The sequence below is a fragment of the Larimichthys crocea genome, chromosome XI (assembly GCF_000972845.2).
Source record: "Larimichthys crocea isolate SSNF chromosome XI, L_crocea_2.0, whole genome shotgun sequence".
Taxonomy (NCBI): domain Eukaryota; kingdom Metazoa; phylum Chordata; class Actinopteri; family Sciaenidae; genus Larimichthys; species Larimichthys crocea.
In genome coordinates, this window is record NC_040021.1 from 18415633 (window position 1) to 18437433 (window position 21801).

At 42.8% G+C, this 21801-nt stretch overlaps 2 protein-coding genes across 2 annotated transcripts; both read left to right on the forward strand.

Annotated features, from left to right (window-relative positions):
• Positions 1 to 339: 339 nt before the first annotated feature.
• Positions 340 to 10847, forward strand: amd1 (adenosylmethionine decarboxylase 1). The gene is made up of 9 exons (XM_010730037.3): positions 340 to 669; positions 4751 to 4837; positions 6123 to 6249; positions 6449 to 6551; positions 6767 to 6809; positions 7025 to 7169; positions 7290 to 7382; positions 7465 to 7620; positions 7714 to 10847. The coding sequence occupies exons 1-9, from the start codon at positions 557 to 559 to the stop codon at positions 7855 to 7857; spliced, it is 1011 nt and encodes a 336-aa protein (XP_010728339.1). The 5' UTR covers positions 340 to 556; the 3' UTR covers positions 7858 to 10847.
• A 3518-nt stretch (positions 10848 to 14365) lies between these two features.
• rpf2 (ribosome production factor 2 homolog) lies at positions 14366 to 19707 on the forward strand. Its single transcript, XM_010730038.3, has 10 exons — positions 14366 to 14512; positions 16174 to 16306; positions 16760 to 16797; positions 17112 to 17151; positions 17235 to 17316; positions 17490 to 17566; positions 17737 to 17836; positions 17934 to 18036; positions 18140 to 18284; positions 19133 to 19707. Exons 1-10 carry the CDS (start codon positions 14490 to 14492, stop codon positions 19316 to 19318), a joined length of 927 nt encoding a protein of 308 aa, XP_010728340.3. The 5' UTR covers positions 14366 to 14489; the 3' UTR covers positions 19319 to 19707.
• The last annotated feature ends 2094 nt before the right edge of the window (positions 19708 to 21801 follow it).

The window sequence follows — 21801 nt, forward strand, 5'->3', positions numbered from 1 at the left end:
ACATAAATATAAATTTACAGTAAACATTTTAGATAATTATGTAATAAATAAAATATCCGATAAAACATTTGCAAATATGAACTTAAATGAACACCACTTGCTGTCATACAATAACAATCTTCAAAAATAAATCAGGATAGTATATTTTTATATTTTCGTGCAGGGACATGGCACGCTACGTGTAGTCTGTAAAAAAACGTCACGTGAGGAAACCCCTGTCTTTACAATGATTGACAGCTCCCTGAACCAACCGGGTGACACAAACCAGAGTCCTGCCACCGGGTTGGCTAGACGGGAGACGTGACGTCACCGCGGCTGGCATATAAAAGAAGCACGCCATCGCTATTCAGTGCTCTACACAGTATGGCCGGCGATATTAGCTAGCACTCGCTAACGGTATTCTCTGCAAAAGGGAAGACGGTAACTCAAGAAAATCAACACCTGGATTGCTTAAAGGACTGTACCTCAATAAATTATAACTGATCGAGGAAGGATTTATTAATCTGTGAACGTTACAACCGACGGTTAATAATTGTTGTTGGGTGTCTGTTGTCTCATGATGGAAGATAACGGTGCACATTTCTTCGAGGGGACTGAGAAGCTGTTGGAGGTGTGGTTCTCTCGGCAGGATGAGACCAAAGGAACCGGAGACCTCCGTACCATCCCAAGGTTCGTGTCGCTTCAATGTCTCAGGTGTCTCCTCAGCTCTGGGGGCAGCATTTTGGGAAATGTTGGCTGAAATGTCTGGGACACATGCCTGTCTTTTATAACCCTCAGTTAATTCGTGACATCTAGAAAAAATGAAGTGTGGTCAAAATGATGTTTCCAGAGGCGATTTCTCCGTAATCCCAAATTAGGTGGCTCGTGAAGGGACCCAAGTGCTGACACCAGAGCACACCACCATGTAGGCTAGCTAACACCGTCACTCAAAAATGGCCACCTCCCCCTTAGACAGAGGTACTTCCAAGCTGAGTCATTCATTCTTCATCGAGGGGATTTATGGAAAAGAACACTTCGGAATATTAAAATGACCCCTCACTTGTCACAGTGAGCGGTAGGTTAATGTTGTAGCTGATGTTTGAGGGCCGTGCTGCCAGCAAGTGGCAGTCATTTAATAGCTAGCTAACGAGCTAGTTCACGGGAGAAAATACTCAAATATTCAGCTGCTCATTTCTCACCGGTTATCAGACTCGAGGTGTTCGTGTTGTTTTTAATTAGTTTTTACTTCCATTGTCGTGGTGTGCCAGCTCGTGCGGGTGCCAACATTAGGCGGGCTTGAGCCCCTTCTTTTCCCGCACGCGTTTTTATTACCCCCGCATTGACGTCCGGACACCGTTTGAATTCCACCCGTGCTAAAATGTGTCGAGCTGCTCGTTTTAACGCGGTCAAACCGGGGTTTAATTGAAACGGTGTGTATGTGTGTGTTCGTCTCGCTTTAAACGAGGAGCTTATTTTTTCCTGCGTCATTCAACAACGAGAGAGAGAGAGAGAGAGGGGGGCCTAGGTGAAGTTGTCAAGCATGTGGTCGCTCCGTCGTCACCGCGTGTTGCCTCGACACTAGTGGCCACTAACACACAAGCACACACACTATCACACACAGCACTCTACTATTAGTTTATGGTTTTACACGTGTGTGTGTGTAAGTGTGTAATAAAGCTAGGAGTGGTTGCGGCCTTAAACCCGTCCCAAACGCCCCCAGTCAGGATGTGCTATGACAAGAGACACTGACTCTGGTGGACGTGGTCCCATGACATGTGGAGCGTGGCCGGTCTTGTCTTAAATGCTTCCTCTGCTGACAGTCCACTTTTTCACGGAAGCCCTCCCCAAGATCCACTGAAGTGCTCGTCGTCCTGGTTCCGGTCACGTTTCCAGCCATGTAGATGCTCCCCTCCCTGCGCCTCTGATTGGCTGGAAGGTGTCCCTCTGCGATCTGCTTAGAGGAGTCTGGCTGCAGGCCAATGGGACGTTCATAGAAATGCATGTTAATGGTTAAAAGGGCTGGGCACAGAATCCATTTGTTACTGTGCCTGGAGCCTGGGCCAAGTTTAACAAAGTCACTCATGGATGGAAAGATTAAAATGCTTTGGGTGGTGCTTCTTCTTTTGGTGCTTTCCTCTGAACACCTGGTGGTGTGTGAAAGGCGTTCATCGGAAAATGATTCACGATGACAGCAGCCGGTTAGAAGCAGTCACAGCTGTCAGTCTACTGTTTGTCCTCTTCAAACCGCCTCCCACTTTGTTCTTTAACACATTGTTGCTGCTCTTGTGTTACTAAGTGACTGGCCCGTGGCAAGGTTCAAGGCTAAACCTGTGCTATGAGCCACTTTTCTGCTCATTAAGCAGCAGCTCACAGTGGACTGTTTTAAGAAACTGTATGTGGTCAGTCAGGTGAATGAGGACCAGCATTAATTTACAGCCAGAGGGCAAGATTAACGGCTCATGGGGACACCGGGCGGTGGATCAGTCTCGCTGGACGTCAGCCAATGTCCAAATAAGTCCACAAGGGCATCTGATTCACAAATGTGGAGCTTGCTCACATTACATCCACGGCAGCTTCACGGTCTGCTACAACTGGTCCTGAAGGCCGGCTAATGTTATCGCATGTAACGCACTTCACAATGTGAATTCACAGTTCTTCAGCTGAACGTTTTATCTCATGGTGCCTCTTTTGCTCTCCAAACTGTTAGTCTCACCAGAAGTTGTCAGTTGCCAGAAAACGTGTGGTAAACCTCGTGTTTCTCACATAGATGCAGAACTCTGCTAGTGTCTGCCACTTTTCCTCTGCTCCTTTTCCTGGAGACCTCACGCTTCTTCTTTGAGGAACATCTGATCCTACCTAGTGACCAGAAATAGCCTCCTGGGTGTACATTTCACACTGAAATGAGAGCTGACTCACGTCTCCGGTAACGTTGTCCCTCTGGTATGAAGCTGGGAAGGCAGCATGTTGCAACATCTGTCATTTAATTAAAAAAACAAACTACGCAGGCCACACCTGTGGGGTGTGTCACACATGATGATGGAGACAATTTACTGGAATGGCGGTTAAGCTGGTTTTCCCACAGGTAACTGTGACGGAAATATTTTGAATTCAAATGCTGTAATTATCAATCACTTGCAGTGTAATCGATGGCAGCCTGGTTTGCTGTGGTCAAACTTGGTCGTCCGTCCTCTCTCTTCAGGATCAGATAAGCTTTTGTAATGTAGTGTTCAAAGCAGAGCATCTGCACAATAAATTTCACCTGCAAATGACCCGTCCTAACGGCAGCATGTGCGAAATGTTGCACGACATGTTTGTGTTCAGCGCGACAACATTCTCATCGTCTTGTCATTCTTTGCGAGAAGCAAATTTTAACATGGACGGCAGCCACACACAAATGGCGCAGAGGTTAATTTTGCAGCACAGACGTTGTTAATTTGTCTCTCTCTAATTTTGGCTTCACACTGAAGAGGGACGCTGTGACGATGGACACACACGCCAACCAGAAGCTAGCTAGTACTCATGACAGATGGAGTCACACTCTGATTACATGTCACCCGGCAACTCAGGACAGCGGTGATCTGCTGTCAGTGTTTGGACTCGTGCACAGCACACTGAGCTGTGGAGTCTGCAGGCTACATGTGACTGGAAATGATGCAAGAAAGCACATGTGTCACTGGTGCTTCACATCTTTCAAGATGCCATTTGTTACTTTAGTGTTTGCATTTTGGTTTCTCAATCACGTGCAGCTTTTTTTTTTGCTGGGTTGCCATGGCGTTTGAGCAGCCAGGATGTTCCCCAGCCAGATTGAACTGTGGAGTTTTTGGCTACTTTTTATTTAGGCATTTCTGGTGGAATAGAGGCTCAGAAGAGGGAGTGGCCGATGTACATCTTTCCATCATGGTGATCTTAAGCTTCATGTTCTCTCTGTCTGTGTCTGTCACCAAACGGGTGTCTGGAGAGCCATGTGACTGGATGAGTCCCAGAGTGAACGACCTGTCTCTGACCGCCAGCTCGAGTCTAGTCACTGAGGCACTTTTCTCGTTCAGAGGTTCCCTCCCCAGAAAAGTCGATTCACGCAGCCCCATCTCTCAGAGAGAGGGGGAGAGAGAGGGTGGGGAGGGGGCGGCGAACTATGCAACGTCGGCTGCTGGTAAATTCCCCATTGAGCGTCGCGCTCTTTCTCTACCATCCCAGGCAGCGCTGTGCTTCCTACTGGACGCTCTGGCTGCCCTTCCAAGGGTTGTAACTAGAACGTGACGCAGCTGCATTTGCACTGCAGCTGTCTTTTGAGTGATGGTGGTAGGAGGAGGGGTGGGCGGGGGTGGCAGCAGCAGCGACAGAAGCAGCCTTCGTGTCATGGAGGAGAGTGCTGGCTGTGTTGCCTGTGGGTTTCCAAAGTGACGGAATTAAAATAAATAAATAAAAATAAAAAATGCTGTAGTGTCGGTCTGAAGCATTTCTGAGGTGAGCTCAGTCTGCAGCATTTTATCACATGACCCCCTCCTCTCTCCTTTCTCCTCTCTTCCCCCTCCTCCTGTCCGGACAGTGAATTTCAGGTTAAATGAATGCAAACATTCAAACCAGAGAAAAGCCTGCAGCACATCCACTGCACAGCGTTGCTTGTTTGTTTCGGGTATTCCCACAAGCATCCTCCCTCCCTCCCTGTGATGACGTTCCCTGAAGGGCATTACTGTGGAACTGTGTCTTCTCGTTAAGATGTGATCAAAACAACTCCACTTACACTTGTTGCTCTTGTCTTTTCTTTTTTTAGGTTTGAGTGGGACAAACTTTTGGAGAATGTGCACTGTTTGATCATAAGTGTGACAAAGTCTGACAAGCAGGAAGCTTATATACTCAGGTGAGTGGCAGTGCTTCACTTCCTTTCATACTGATTTAGAAGGATTAGACAGCGGTCACCTGTAAGCTGCTTGCCACTGACAGCTCAGTCTCTGTCCCGGGTGATGAGACCCAGCAGTGGGCGCACACACACGTTCCATTATTAGTCATTAATAGTCTATTGTATATAACACATACACCTGTGTGGTGGGAGCTTCAGCACATTTATCATTTCTGTGGGTGGAACGTCCTTCACACGTCAAGTTGAAACGATGTGATGACTGTCATTGAACGCATTCCTTGGGGAGTCTTTGGTACAGTATGTGAACAGTTTGTACCCAACCTGCCAGACCGGCTACACATTGTGTACTTTTAATGATGCTCACAAGAGCCACAAGATCCCCATCTCCAGCTGGTTACGCTGGTTATGTGATGTAGATGGTATGATATACTCAAAGAGTTAAAGAAGTATATACACATTCACACACGTGTCAGGAAACATCCATTACAGTGGACAGTTATGCAACAAATAAACAAAATTAACTGAAAGGGAAAAAAAAATATTAATATCCCACCTTTTTATAACCCAAAAGTACCTGTTAAATGCTGGCCCAAATATAAAGTAGTCTTTTCTTTATCAACATTATTTTTTTGATAATTAAGGTTATGTATGTACTCTCAAACTTTGACAAAGATAAGTAATAGAGGCATCTTTTCTAGTTTAAAGGTCCAGTGTGTAGAATCTTTAGTTGCCTCTCGTGGTGTAATCGCTGCATTGCATTCTCCTCACATCACCCTCACCTTCGTGTAAAGGAGAACACTTGGAAGAGTCTCTCTAGAGTCACTATTTATTTATTTTTTCTGCTCTGGGCTACTGTACTAGTGGCCTCCATGGAAAAAGGACCTGCTCCCACTGTAGATACAAAAGTAAAATCTTAGGTAACAAAAACAAAGATTCTTATTTTCAGGTGATTATACATGCATTAAAACATAGTTATAAATATTATATTTCATGTCTGCCTTGTTCTGAAAATGAATGGCCCCAAATCTCACACACTGCGCCTGGAACATGAACCACAAACTAACAAGTTAAATCATTTCCCCACCAAGGGATCAATAATGTGTCTATTCAATCACATAAGCATCTTTGACTCTTATGCCCTATGTTTTGGGGATAAATAAATGTTCATATTATAGAGATAGATGCAGTTGTATCTGTGATAGGCCAATGTAGGTGACGTAGTTGACATGTCGGTCAGGCTCCCAGTACAGATGTTTAACCACCTCATGTGCGTCTGTTTTTCCAGTGAGAGTAGCATGTTTGTCTCCAAGAGACGTTTCATTTTGAAGACGTGCGGAACCACCCTCTTACTGCAAGCACTGGTGCCTCTGCTGGAACTCGCCAGGGAGTACTGCGGGTTTGATGCCATCGAGGTAAGACACACACACACACACACACACACACACACACACACACACACACACACACACACACACACACACACACAGCAAGTTGAGTATATGTAAAAATGTACCTGCTCTATGCACGCACAGACACTGAAATACAAAGTCGTGTTTCTTGTCTCTTGAATCTGTGGCTTTTTTAATGTCAGCCTTTGTTTTGTGTTTTCAGAATTTCTTCTACTCCCGCAAAAACTTTATGAAGCCAACTCATCAAGAGTTCCCTCATCGAAACTTCCAGGAGGAAGTGGACTTTCTCAGCCAGATTTTCCCAAGTACGTAAAATTTATATAATCACTTTTTTTTTTTTTTGCCATTTGCCTAAATCCATCCTTAGGTTTGTTCTCTAGAATCTCTGTGACTACAAAGGCTGACGAGCTGCTCTGGGCTGCAGAAATCCAGCAGACGAGGCGTGTAATTTCATATTTGAGATGGTCTCATGCGAGCGTTAACCATAGGAAACTAAAACAAACCTTTTTGCTTCTTCCAGATGGCGCTGCCTACTGTATGGGACGTTTGAACTCTGACTGCTGGTAAGCATCACACAATTCTAGTAATTAATACTGAATTATGCCTTTGGAGAATTGTCATCCTTAAAAGATGCTGCAGTGATTTTTCTCCTCGAATGAACAAATGAGTATTCGATAAATGAAAAGAGCTGATTGTGGAGCGCACAGACGATGCCTTGCTCTTGTATAGAACCTCTGCTGCTCAGTCCTAGTTAAACTCTGTGCTGACCTCATCTCAGGTACCTGTTTACCCTGGACTTACCAGAGTACTGGGAGAACAAGCATGCGGATCAGACGCTGGAAGTTCTGATGAGTGACCTCGATCCAGCCATTATGGACCAGTTCTATATGAAAGATGGTGTTTCTGCAAGTGATGTCACTCGTGTAAGTAGATCTGCAGCATCAGCAGTCGTAGAACAAGTCTAGAGGCTGGTGCTTTGACAAGAGCAGGCACAGGAGGCTCTACTAACTGACTTGAGCTTGACTTTCTTCTTCTCATCTCAGATGAGTGGAATTCGTGACCTGATACCAGGTTCTGTGATCGACGCCACAATGTTCAACCCTTGTGGATACTCAATGAATGGAATGAAGACTGACGTAAGTGTCTGTCCGTCGCCTCCCTCGATTTAATGACTTGATGAAAACATGTCTAACGTGGCTCTGTCTCTCTTCACTTAAGGGAACTTACTGGACCATCCACATCACCCCAGAGCCGGAGTTCTCCTATGTCAGCTTCGAAACCAACCTCTCCCAGACATCGTACGATGATCTGGTCAGGAAGGTTGTGGATGTGTTCAAGCCAGGAAAATTTGTGACTACACTTTTTGTCAATCAGGTGTGTTTTTTTTGTTGAACTTTACCTTTGATCCCGTGTAATTTTAACTTCAGCTTGTCACTGAGTAAATTCTCCTCGTCTTTGCCCCCGCAGAGCTCCAAATGTCGCAGTGTCTTTTCTTCTGCTCAGAAACTCGAGGGCTACAAGCGCCTCGACCGCCAGTTGGCTCAATTCAATGATTACAACTTTGTCTTCACAAGCTACGCCCAGAACCGCCAGCAGAACCAGCAGAGCTGAGGGTTGAGGATGAAGAAGAGGCGTAAAAAGAAAGCTGACTGCCCGGTGCTCGGCGCCGGCGGCCGGCTTCACCCCCCAGTAGAGAGCTTGTCGTCCTCCTCCCCCCTCCTCCACCCTCTCCCCTCCTTTTGCTGCTGTCGTCGTTCAGAATCTCCGGACGCGGTTGCGAGCCCTAGTTTAACCTCCAGTTTGAGTTGTTTGCATTGTTGTACCTGTGACTTAGATCTCTTGCATGAAAGCTCTTTTCTCTGTTTCGATATTCTAGCTCACTCTTGCTGTGATCTTGAAGTGCATGTAGAGGAATTAAACACGCTCTGTTTGAGGCTGTCCACCTGTGCCCAGTATGACGGTCCCTTCCTGCAGGTGTCCCCCCTCATCCCCCACAGACAGGGCTTCCGCCCACACTAGGCCAGGGCCCTGACATGCTCAGATCAGTCTGCCTCTTTGGAGATCAGCCTGTCCATTTTTAAAGAAGGAAAAATTCAAATTTGCGACGTGTCATCTCGTTTTCCCTTTACCATCCACCAGTTTGAGTGCACTTTAAAAAAAACAAACTGTTTACTCATGGTACGAAAAGAGAAGGCCAGCCTTTTGTCCCAGATCTGTTTGAATGTATAAGTCGCGGTTAAGCTTTCTAATCGTCGTCACATTGTCGGGACGTGTTAGAGTTCCTTGCTGTTTTAATGTCGCACTGTTGGATTAAAAGTTTGCAGCTCGGTGTGCTCTTCAGTTACTGTAAACTGCACTTGTAGTAATAAATATAATATAAAATAAATAATAATTTCTGCTTTGCTGGGCTGTGATGCGGATTCGTGCTACTCCACCTCGACAATCATGGTCCTCGTGTTTCCCCAAATAGACAGGCTTTTTAAAGTTGTATGCCTGGAAATGCATGAATATGAATCATTGAAGACACTTTGTTGCACTCTTTGGTACAGCGTGCTGCATCTATAGGAAGCTTCTATCCTATAGGACCCCCCCCCCCCCCCCCCCTCCCCACTCTCTCCCCCAGCCATATTCAGCACTCTTATTTTCCACATTCACACCAATTGGTTAAATGGAACATGTTGAACGTGAATGTAGCGCAGGCTGTGCAAAGCCTCCCCGTCTTTTTGAATGTACACGTCTCTAGAGAAAAGCCTGGACCGGGTTTGAGCTGAATGTACGACTCCAGGAAAACGCGCACACACCTCCACCCCGAACCCCCGACTCTCCTCTTCCCTTCACATATACATGGAGAGTCACAATGACCTTTGCCAACCAGCCTTTGTCCAGCTCGCAGCAGGTCTCCCTCTCCCCCACCTCTGTCAAAGTCAGACTGTCAGCTGGCCCCAGAACCGTGACCTGACGGGAGGCGGGCCTAGCCGGCTGCGCTCGCTTTGAATAGGGGAGGGGAGGGGGGGATAATGAATCGGACACTTTTTGCTTAGTTGCCCAGCAAAGCATTTTTCTTCTTCCCACATAATATCCATCCTCTCTCTGTCTCTTTCCGCCCCATACAGAAATCTGTAAGCACACAATAGAGGCCCATCGGTCTGAGCATGCCAGGGTGATCCCGGATCATTCCACATGTAACCGCTGCATAAACTGCCATTTTATTAAATTTATTGTGCCCGGACAATTTTTTTTTTTTTTTTTGCAGTGAATTGGTCGAAAATGTGACTCCCCCAGCAGTTTTCATTTTTCTTTTTTGTTTGGATCAGTGCCCTTTGTTCATCGAGGGGGAAAATCCTGTGACACTATGGTGCATGTGACTACTAGTGCTGTGTTGCTTGACAGTGTAGTGTAGCGCTGTCTCTTCCTCCTTTCTGTCAGTAGGTCTGTGCTTCACCTTCCTCTCGTTTTTACCAGCTGAAAGCGTAGCTGCAACTGTTGCATCCTGATGTGTTACTTTACTTTTCGGATAGGCGGGGGACTCTTTTACCTTTTTTAGGGTTTTGGGTCAACTTGTAATTTCAAGTTGTGGCCGCGTGCTGAAAGCGGGTTAGGTTTCCTATTTATTACTTCATGAGACATCACTCAAACGTCCAACCGTTTGTCCTCTCTGCTCGTTCAGTTCACAGGTGTTCACCATGCTTTTCCTGCAGGAAAATGCGGGATGGGTTGGGGTTTTTTTTTTTTTTTTTTTTTTTTTTTTTTTTTGGGGGGGCGAGGCAGGAGTCTCAACCTGCTTTCAGCTCTGTGGTGCAGTACAAACTGAAATACCTGCGAATGTTACATCAGCACCAACAGCAGCTAATTTGTCACCCGAGGCGCCCTGCGAGCGGGTTGGAGCAGCTCATGTAAGAAGGAGCAGTGAAGTTGACTGAAAGTTGCCCTCTAGTTTGTCTCTCACAGCGTTTTGGAGTGGTTTCATTCTTTTCCTGAGGACCAATCTCTGCTCTTACATGACCTGCTCTGAGACGAGTCGCCAAGCGACTCAGGTGATCTGCTGTTAGAGGGCCTTTTTTTTTTTTATTTAAATGAAATCACACCGAGGGATTCAAGTTTAATGCTAACTGTTATCCGATTAAGTACATTTTAGCTGTGTTGGTGTGGATCATTATTGTTTTTTTTTTATACAGTGAACTCAAAATGCATTTTGCAGTTAAATGGTTATAGAATTTTATACAAAAGAGATTTTGTATTTTTGCTGCGGACCAATACTCTATTTTTTTCATCCCGTTTTGTCCAAATGTTTATTTTGTTGTAAAAACAAGTGTGTCCTGAAGTTAAGGGATGACCTTTTCAAAGCTGACGGAATCATGTTTTTGTTTTTCTTCACTTTTCCTTCCTCTGTGAATCATCTGAAAGACTGCAGAGGAAGGGAAAGTGAAGCCTCCCCCTGGATCAGAGAGGGTGCAGTTGCAGGATGTATCAGGATGTACTGAAGGAGAAACTTTGCTGTTCTAATTCTTTCTTTTGCTGTTCTTTGGATGGTCAAGATGTGCTACATATATCTGTGCTACGAGCTTGATGCTTCAATTAAAAAAAGATACTTATCTGTGCAACTACTGTCTGCTTGATGTCTTTGTCCAGAGCATTAGGAATCCTCTATTTTACAGATGTAGGATACAGACTCTAGAGCACCAAAAGACCCTCTAAGACCGGATAATCTTACCAAAACTGAAGTTGATGCACACTCACCAAAAAATAAGGGAGGAAATGGGCCATTTTAATCTCAAGGGGACACTTAAAGATAAGATAATAACAGCACAATGAGACAAGTGGCTAGATGGAACTGCAGATCCACCGCCACATCAGGCAGTAACAAGATTACGTCAGTCATTGTTGTGGAGAAATTGCTGAAGTCAATGGTGAGGTCAGGAATGAAGAAAGTGTTCAGGAGCCTCTGATGTCCTATGTTGTAATATTTATTGACGCTTGGCCAAGAAGAATTGGAGACACTCTCAAAGTTCATCAGAAGTGCCTGAATTGGTCTCACATTCTGCCCAACTCATCCTAATGGATAGATTTAAACCCCAAGATAACACCACAAATACTATACGCCCAGAATTAGCCAAAGAGTGTCTTTACTCACGGAGGTGTCTCTAATTCTCCTTGGCCAAGTGTCAATAAATAATACAGCATAAGACATCAGACCTTTGACTTCAGCAATTGCTCCACAACTGTTTGAGGTATTACACTCAGTCAGTTTGTTATGTAGCTCTGCTGGCAGCTTTTTCAAACAGGGTGTGTGCTGAGTAAAAAGGAAACTACTCCACATTTACCCACCAGACAAAGTTTACAGATAAAGAAGATGTCTTTGTTTTCTGCTGGTTGGAGAGAAATAATAATGTTTATTATAGACATTAAGTGAGTAAGTAAGTAACTAATCTATCTTAATGGAACTAAATAAGTAATAACAGTAATAAAGTAATCATAATAGTAAAGAGTAAATGGGTCAGTAAATGTTTAATTAAATCATTGATAAGAACATATATTATGTAGTGCATGATAATTCAGTGTAGATGTGTTCTTCTCCAGGCTTTTGAGACAAAGTTAAACACATTAAAACACATCATCTAAAAGTGAATATTACAACACAAATGATTTCTCTATATACACAACATATCAGCCTCTTTCGTTGCCATTTTAATTAGATGTTTAGTGGGATCACATCACATTTTTGTACTGTACTGACCCTGATACACCGCTCAAGCTTCTGTGGTCTGATGACAAGCCGACACTTATCTTGTTGGTCAATGGGCACCATGTTAACACAATTAATATATAAATGTACAAGAGGCTTCAGCTCTCTCTGTCTAGTCACTTGGGTCATTGTGCTGCATGTCATGTAAAGGGTCATCATCTTTTATTACTATTAATGTTAATATTTCTTTTTGTCCAAGACAAGCAGATAATATCAGTTACCGGCCATGAAAAGCAGGTTATTATCAGATATGCTTAGTTACATACTCTGATTAAATTTAATGTGTGTAAAACTCCAAAGCATCACAACAATCTATATGATGTCATTAGGGTTACATAGTTTAAAGACAACAAAAACAAAAATCTTCATTATATTAGTATAAAGTCCTTTGAGTCACTGGACGCCTCATTTAAGAGGCTATCAATACATGACTGATGTTATGAATTCTCTATCCTTAGGTTACACAAGGTCACGTGGGGGCTTTGAGGTCCTTAGCAGTATTAGTTGTTTGGCTTTGGTTGAAAACAATTAGAGACACTCTCAAAGTCCATCAGAAGTGCCTGAGTCGGTCTCACATTCTGCCGAACTCGTGCTGGTGGATAGATTTAAACCCCAAGATAACACCACAAATACTATATGCCCAGAATTAGAAAAAGAGAATGTCTTTACCCATGGAGGTGTTATTGTCAACACATTTTAGTCTGGAGACATAGATGTCTGTTTATGCAGATTTGAAATGTCAATGTCAAGCTATCTATTATGACTAGGAAGGCAGCAACAGGTCTCTTCGACCCTGGCCACCACAGTGTTGAGATAGACTGGCACCTAGTCAAAGACAAACAATTAATACTGCTGAGGAGCTCAAGGCCCACACGTGACCTTGTGTAACCTAAGGATAGAAAATTCCATAACACAAACGACCCCACCTGGAACAACTTGATCTGATCTATCCTTACTGCAGACTAAAGGCAGCACAGCTCAGCCTCTGTTGTTTTATCTGTCTAATGTGTGTTCTCTCTTTATGCAGCAGAAACAAGCATGTTTGGTTTATTGTTTAATTGACGTCCCTTTTTCAGCTCGTAAGAAAGAAAAATGCAGCATTTAAGAAAAACAGTAAACAAACGTGGACCTGATACCACCTGATGGACACTGACAGCACTGATCTGATCAGTGTACAGAGCAGAGCAACAAGCTCCTTCCAGTGGAATGTACATGCCGTGTCAGAAGTTCATTTCAAAAGCGAAACAACGCTCGTGCAGCCACCTGTTTCCCAGATTTCACAGACACAAGAAGGCTCCATGAAAAGGTAAAGAAACAGAAAGCACAAACACATCAATCCCACAGTGTCATCATTGTGTTTCCTCATCCTTTCACTTATGCATCCAAATAAGAAATATACATGTTTCACCTGAGGGAATATTATTATTTATTGAGAAAACTTGTCCAGGGTCAACCCCACCTCTCTGCTGGGATAGACTCCAACCCCCAGCGACCCTGATGAAGATTAGTGGTTACAGAAAATGGATGGATGGATGACATTCTTTCTATACAGCAACCTTTTATAACTTTACCTTTTAAGTCCTGAGCAGGAGGCACTTCAGACTTATTACAGTTCTCTTATAATAACGCTGTTCAAACATTATTGCTGTATGAGTTCACTTCAGTTTCTCTACATTCCCAGCAGGCCACCAAGTCTACTCTACATAACATCCACAGGTAACAAAGTAAAGTGTAAAATTTGAAATCATATCAGCATCACCTTTAAATATTTAGATTATATTATTGGAGATTTGCTACAGATTCAAATGATGGAGTTAAATCTCTCCCAAACACGTTTAAGGACAGAAGCCCATAGATGCTTCACATCCTTCAACCAAAAGCTCAATGGGACTGTGAAGTTTGTACTCGTTACCTAAAATCTTTTTGTATGTATGACGTAGTTAAGCTTAGGTCTGGATAAAACATATTGTTGCGCAATGTGTGAGACTTACATTTTAGTATTCATTGTGAACATTTGTGCAAAAAAAAAAAAATCTGATTAGCTGAGAATTCAGCGGTAAAGTCTGACAAACATTTTAAACCAACTTTACATTCAGAACAGTCAATTAAACTAATAGCCTCACCTCAAGTTTTCTCCAAGGAGGCGAAGGGGTGAAATCTGCCATGGTGGTGGTGCATTCTGGACATACATCTGGTTTTAATACTACAAATAAATAAATACATAAACACACATCGACACAACAGAGTCTTGACATGTGGTGTAATGGGTGTTTCATTCCTGGCCGTGAGAAGTCTTTTTTTTAGCCTGTAGCGCCTCTAGTGGACAGTCTGCGTCGCGTGTCTTTGACGCTAGATGGCGCCACTTTGAAGCCGGATATTAAACACATCGACCAAAGAAGAAGACAGACACCAATGTTGTCTTCCGCCGCTTGAACTCACGTGGAAGAAGCAGCACACCGTGAGCTCTCCGGTACCGGACAGGAGCACGGAGACAGACAGAATGACGCAGTCAGACGGCATAGTGTGAGTGTGACCCTCGCTCGTGTTTAGTTATTTAAACGGTTAACGTGCTCAGCGCGCGCGAGACCAACTTTGTTGAGACTTGCTAACGTTAGCCTAGCATAACGTTTGTCAGCTAACGGTAGCTCAACGTAAGGACGGAAACGTGTGTTTATTATGACGTGGAGTTAAATTTCTGAGTTTGTTTCGACGGACTCGTTGTATATATTCAGCGTGAGTGACGTCACGTCAGTGTAGAGCTGTAGGCTGGCAGCGTGGAGCTAGCGTTACTGCCATTTTTCTCACAAGACGTTACAGTCATGTCCCGCCCCACTCTGCCTCTGATTGGCTGACACTGGTTGCCTTCTTTGATTTGGTTGGTTAAGACATGAGGTCTGAGATTGGATAGGGTTAGGGAGGGGACTGAAATACAGCAACTTTATGATAGATATGTGTTAGTGATGGATATTAGACTTAAATCTGTGTTTCAGTGGTCTAACTACAATTATGGTCATGTCATTTTAGTTACATTATATCATGTCTTTCTGTCAAGCGAGCAGCAATAATCTGATTACATCCTGTCCTATGAGACCAGAGCTACATAATCTGTGCGAGATAACATTTGCAATATGTGAAGGAAGGAAATAAATAAGTGTGCGCCTTTTTGTGCCTGTCACACAGCAGATATCGATGTTAGATTAATGGAACATTATTTCTCTTTGTAATGCTGGTTCTAGTCTAGGCATTACAACCGTCATTTGTTGTTTTTTGATGAACTAATTTTTCTCTAAATGAATCTATTCCCATTAAGTTACTAAAGCCTGAATTAATGTTAACATCATGCATTCAGCCAGTGGTTGATAGCCGTATAATAAGAAAGGCTCTGATTCCTGACATGTATGACATTTTTCTCATTTGTGAAGCTATAATAGTTTTCATAATTACTCCGTAAAAGACAACTAGTGACCATAATTAGGAGAACTTTTTCTCAAAACAGTTGATTAATGTGTATGAGCGAGTCCTTTCAACAGTATTAAGCATTCTGTCTAGCACAAAAACTTTACTAAACAGTTTTAGATATCATTTCATAGCTCCTGAGAATATCTGCCTGTTTAAAGCCATCCATCCATCATCTGTAATGGCTTATCCTCCTCAGGGTCACACTGTGTCTATTTATTATGCAATTCATTCTGCAAACCCACCATAGAACAAATCCATGTTAGCTGCCCCACAAAACAAAGAATCTTCTCTGCCCAGGAGCTATTTATTTACTATGTTTAGTGTCATAAATAAACGTATGAACTGTGAGGAATTTAAATATCCTTACAGAAAAATACAAGCGGACACCTTCTGAATTCAAGTTTCTTTCTTTTACTGAACTAAGTCAACATAACTGACTTGTTAACTCATCGTGAAACACACTCACATTCATTTGGTCGTGAAAATATTCTGGTAAAATGTTTTTGTCGAAGGAGTCTGGTCTGCTGGCTTTGAGGAGAGCTTCGAGAACACTCAAACAAGATTTTTCTGCGAGTTTATGTTGCCCTTATTAGACAACTGAGGCAGACAAGACATGGGGGAGAAGGGGAAAGGGAAGGGGGAGCCATACAGTAAAGTAACTGAACCACATCGTATGGTGTGACTCTGGCAGTTTGTCATCTCCCCGTGTGTTTGTGTTCCCACAGAAAACCCAAGACAAAGCGCTCCAAACGCTTCCTGGAGAGCAGAGCGCCCAAACTGACTGAGGATGTGAAGACTGCCATGATCATGAAAGGAGGGAACACCAGTCAAACAGTCACTCAGGCCCTCAAGGACATAGTAAGTGACCTGATGATGCACTCAGTAAGAAATCTCTTCATGACAGGAGTCATTTAAGAATCTCCACATGCTGAGATAACTAACATGTTTTAAACAGTCAAATCCTATCACCAAAACCAAAGATCACATTAACGTTTTATCACCCGGTTGTCTTTTTTGCATTACTTCCTTCCTCAGTTCATGTAAATATGATATGTGCTCTGAGATGTGAGCTGAATAACCAAACTGACACGGCAAACGTGTCAAAAAGTCACGTAGATACTGAAAGACTGAAAATAAGATGTTATTTAAACTTGTTTTCATATGAGAAACAACTACATAGATGTATGTAGTGTGTGTGTGTGTCAGTGTCAGAGGATTTCTGTCACATTTAATGATCAAAAGTAAATGAAACCTGTGGACTTGGTGGAAGGATTGTGGATTTAATATATCTCTTGTCTTTTTGTGCTGCAGTATGCCCTGAAGAAGCCCAACGCTGTGCTGTACAAGAAGTAAGTGTCATATCTCACTGATGTACTGATACATGTAACTTTTGTTTTCCTTGGGCATTTTAAATAAACTAAATGTTTGTTTTTTCAGTGCTTTATTTGATTTTTTTTTTTTTTACTTTTTTTTTTGTCATTTGTAAAAAATTTTTACTCCTGGGACAAACCCTGACTTTGCTGCGCTGTGTTATTCCATCAAGAACAGCAGATATAGAATTTAAAAAAATCCTTTTGTGAACTGAGCGGCATTTCCAATCATATTTAAGAGGTCAAACAGCAGGGATACTAACATCTCTTAAAATATCTCTTCTTGTTTTCAGGAAGAACATAACTCGGCCCTTTGAGGACTCAACGTCACTGGTAAGTGTACGAGAAACACAGCACACCCCAATTGTTTTATTCCAGTCAGATGTCTGAGTGCTGATCATTCAAACTCTTTTCAGGAATTCTTCTCCAAGAAGACGGACTGCTCTCTCTTTCTGTTTGGCTCCCACAACAAGAAGCGACCCAACAACTTCATCTTTGGTAAATTCTCTTTTCTCTCACTGTCACTCAGTCTGACACAGACATTATTATGTCATAGAATCTACACCAAAGTTTTTTCAGTTACTACTCATGCTTTCTTTCCTAGATGCTCAAAGTTCAACACACTGCAGGTTGAATGATGTGTGTTGTTGTTTCTTTCTGTTTGTTTGCAGGTCGGCTGTTTGACTTTCACGTGCTCGATATGATTGAACTTGGAATTGACAAGTTTGTCTCTCTGAGTGATATTAAGGTAATATGTCTGTGTTGTCTGCTCATATGCTTGAATTTGAATGACTAATTATTCATTTGAATTCACTACATCAACCGAACCAACCAACTGAAGGATGACAGTGACTTAATTCATACTCAAGACAAAAAAAAAAAAGTTTTGTGCACTCTTCTATTTTTTTTCTGCTTCAGGTTAGCAAATGTCCTGAGGGAACCAAACCAATGCTCGTGTTTGCAGGGGAGGCTTTTGATACCGACAATGAACACAAACGCCTGAAGAGTCTGCTCACGGGTACGCACTAATTCTGTTCAGTAAATATATGGTTTAATTAATTATATATTTTTGTTCTACCGCTGATATCCGTGCATTTCTCTGACCCCCATTTCAGACTTCTTCAGAGGTCCCACTGTGTCTGCGGTGCGTCTGGCAGGTTTGGAACACGTTCTACACTTCACCGCTCTGGAAGGGAAAATCTACATGCGCAGCTACAGGTCTACAAATTCGAATTGTTAACAAGAATTATGTTTGCATCTAAATTGTAACAAGTAATAAACTCATAGTCAATTCCTGTTTGGATCTCATATATCCCTCTAGGTGTCTGTTGAAGAAGTCCGGCTGCAGGACGCCGCGGATAGAGCTGGAGGAGATCGGACCATCATTTGACTTTACCCTGAGAAGAACACATCTGGCTTCAGATGACTTGTACAAGTTAGCTCACAGACAGCCGAAGGCTCTGAAGGTAAGAGCAGAAATCCTGGACATGTTTCCTGACTGTCAACTTTCCTTTGGAAAATAGGCTATTTGGAAATTGGCTATTATATTAAACAGAGGTGTGCGTACTGAGAAAATGTTAGAGAGGTGATCTTAACAGGGCGTTTAGGCAAAAATGTCTCTAAATATTATGGTGTATTTTAGTGATATTTATATAAAACTATAGACAATTTAGCTGTTCTTATGCCCTGACGACCAGTGGGTTGAAAAATGTAAAGTTTGTCCTGCAGGTGTCACCAGAGGACAGACTATATTGTTTCCTAAATGTAAAGGGTTAATGTCTGCACTGTGACCATTTTAGAACATCTTCCAGTCCTCATCAGCTTTTCTGATCAGTCTGATCTCTACTTATTAGTGCTTCAAGGTTATTGCTAACATTAGCAATAAACCCCTTAACAGCTGATCATTACAAACACATGCCATGCAGCCTGATAATGTTCAAACCCAAAGAACTCTCTCTTTTCAACCTCTAGAAGAAACTTGCATACAAACCTGTACAAAATGATTCATAGGAAAAACCTGAATATTTGCATTTCATGTAAATATTCAAAGACTGCAGCTTTACTTAAATGCTGAACAAGCTGATACAGGATGAACTGTCAGACAGTACAGAGTAAGATGACTGTAAGCTATAACTGACACAGAATGAGTGACTTAATTATTTTATTTCCATAATAATTTTCCTTGCACTGCCTCAAAAAAGAGTTGCAGCCGCGTAGATGGAAAGTGCCTTTGTCCACGTCTCCAAAATAACCACAGAATGACAAAACATCTGAAAAAAACAAGTTTGTGATTAAAACTGTTTCTCTGTTACAGCCCAAAAAGAAGAAGAACATTTCCCATGATGCCTTTGGTACCAAGTTTGGCCGGGTCCACATGCAGAAGCAGGATCTGTCCAAGCTGCAGACGCGCAAGATGAAGGGCCTGAGAAAGAGGGGGGGAGAGGTGGTCTCTGAAGACCAGGACGGACAGACGTCCAAAGTGGCCAAAGTAGAGAGCTGAGGCGGCTCTCTGAGCTCACAGTGTCAGTTCAGTGTCCATCACACACACGGACTGTCACCTTGTTCGAAAGACTGACCATGTGCTCATTATCATTGCCAGCTGTTACTGCCATGGATGAGCATGTGAGCAGCCAGCAGGCGAAGTGGATGCAGAGCTGTTAATTCTGCCCCTATTGTGCCCCCTCCCATAACTTTTCCATGTGACTTTCAGGCGCTTCTTTGTCTCACTGCTCTGGTAAAACCACACAAACGTAAAAATAAAACAACATCAAATCCAACAAGTGTTGTCTATTATCTACAGTTGTGAAGGAGTCCGTGGTTTCTTATGTAAAAAATGTCATTTCACTGGCAGCACAGTTTCAAATATGAAAATAAAACAAACTCTAAACTATCTCGGGCTGTTGAGCTTTCATTTTGATGTGTTCACTATGTCTGTCTGTGCCTTTTTAGGACTTTTCATTTAGCTTAAGATGACATCTGATTGGTTTTGTTTGCTAACCCCGGGCCAAACACACACACTTCCAGGTTCTTTCTCATCTAGCTCAATATTTATTTTATTAAATTACTAAAAAAAAAATCCGTAATAGTGTTTACAATGTTTCAAACGGATGTAGAGCGGGTCGTCCACTAATTAGAAGATCAGCGGTTCAATCTCCTCCAGTCTGCATGTCGAAGTGTCCTTGGACAAGATACTAAACCACAATTGCTCCCGAAGACTGCACCATTGGTGTGTGAATGGGTGAATGAGATATGTACTGTAAAGCGCTTTGAGTGATTGGAAGACTAGAAAGGTGCTATATAAGTACAGTCCATTTACAAAAGGGTCATTTCACTGCACAAGGAGTCGATCAGACTAGATAAGTGCCATCTTTATGGAGATTTTTTAAATGTATTTAGGTGGACTCAACCTTTTAAAAGAAGTTTTGGCATTGGCATCAGTAGTAAGCAGTACTCGAGTTGGGGGGGGGATGGCATCCCCCCTGGGGGAAAAATGGTCAAAATCATCCCTCTTCTAAAACGGTCATCCCTTCTTCCATCCCTTATGGCATTTTATCAACGCATGTGAGAATTACTTATATTTAACACTGGAAATAGAATTACCATTCGACATTTAGGGGGGCTTTATGATAATCAGTCTATTACCTATGACAGCGGTTTTCAAAGTGTGAGGTGCGCCTCCCTTGGGGGGCGCGGCGGGGGGAAAAAAATATATCTTACAAAGATAATGTCTCATCACTGTGCAATGAAAACTCGGCGAGCTAGCCCCCAAAGAGTAGCACAAAAAAAAACCCACAAAACGACACAGTATGTCTGATCTTTGCTGTTTTGTGTCAAAGGTTCTATTCCAGTGTGAAAAAACGCTGCTCATGTCTCCTGCTCTGTCTCTGCTTTAGTTTGAATCAGTCACGAAGCTCCTGGTTGTTACATAAAGACAAAGAGGCTTTGACAGTGAAGTGTGACCTCTTGCTGCGATATACGACCTTTGGGTTTACTTCATTCTGGATCGTCATTGGTGGGTCAAAGGTGAATGTGGGTGGTACTAATAGATTCTCCTGACTCTGATTGGTCGACAGGTGACAGGTGTCAATCATCCACACTGTGTTGTTTTAGCCTGAGCAGCACCGCGAGCTGCTACCTGCTGCTTCATATTCTTGTTTCAAACATCGCGTCATCATAAAACTCGAAGTCTTCTTTCCTCCTCCTTAAATTGTGTTTTTTTTAAGTGAAGATGTTTTTTTTTTAACAAAAATGTGTTTAAATTAAAAATTTTAAATGTATTTAAATATGTTTAAAAACACACAAAGATGTTAAAAACATACACAAAGTTGTGTTTAAGTAAGAAAAGTCCTAAAAAGCACAGACAGACATAGTGAACACATCAAAATGAAAGCTCAACAGCCCGAGATATTTTAGATGTTTGTTATTTTCATATTTGAAACTGTGCTGCCAGTGAAATGACATTTTTACATAAGAAACCACAGACTCCTTCACAACTGAGAATAATAGACAACACTTGTTGGATTTGAGGGTTTTTTTATTTTTACGTTTGTGTGGTTTTACCAGAGCAGTGAACAAAGAAGCGCCTGAAAGTCACATGGAAAAGTATGGGAGGGGGCACAATAGGGGCAGAATTAACAGCTCTGCATCCACTTCGCCTGCTGGCTGCTCACATGCTCACCATGGCAGTAACAGCTGGCAATGATAGGAGCACATGGTCAGTCTTTCGAACAAGGTGACAGTCCGTGTGTGTGATGGACACTGAACTGACACTGTGAGCTCAGAGAGCCGCCCAGCTCTCTACTTTGGCCACTTTGAGCGTCTGTCCGTTCCTGGTCTCAGAGACCAACCCCCCCTCTTTTCTCAGGCCCTTCATCTTGGCGCTCTGCAGCTTGGACAGATCCTGCGTCTGCATGTGGGACCTGGCAAAAACTGGTACCAAAGGCCATCATGGGAAAGTTCTTCGCTTTTTGGGCGTCTGAACAG

Bases quoted from the DNA above. Each gene is read 5' to 3' on its own strand.
- amd1 (XM_010730037.3), top strand. From the start codon at position 557: ATGATGGAAGATAACGGTGCACATTTCTTCGAGGGGACTGAGAAGCTG. The intron at 6,250-6,448 runs GTAAGACACACA...TTGTGTTTTCAG, and splicing joins GCGGGTTTGATGCCATCGAG to AATTTCTTCTACTCCCGCAA. The intron at 6,810-7,024 runs GTAAGCATCACA...ACCTCATCTCAG, and splicing joins CGTTTGAACTCTGACTGCTG to GTACCTGTTTACCCTGGACT.
- rpf2 (XM_010730038.3), top strand. From the start codon at position 14,490: ATGACGCAGTCAGACGGCATAGT. The intron at 16,798-17,111 runs GTAAGTGTCATA...TCTTGTTTTCAG, and splicing joins AACGCTGTGCTGTACAAGAA to GAAGAACATAACTCGGCCCT. The intron at 17,837-17,933 runs GTACGCACTAAT...CCCCCATTTCAG, and splicing joins CCTGAAGAGTCTGCTCACGG to ACTTCTTCAGAGGTCCCACT.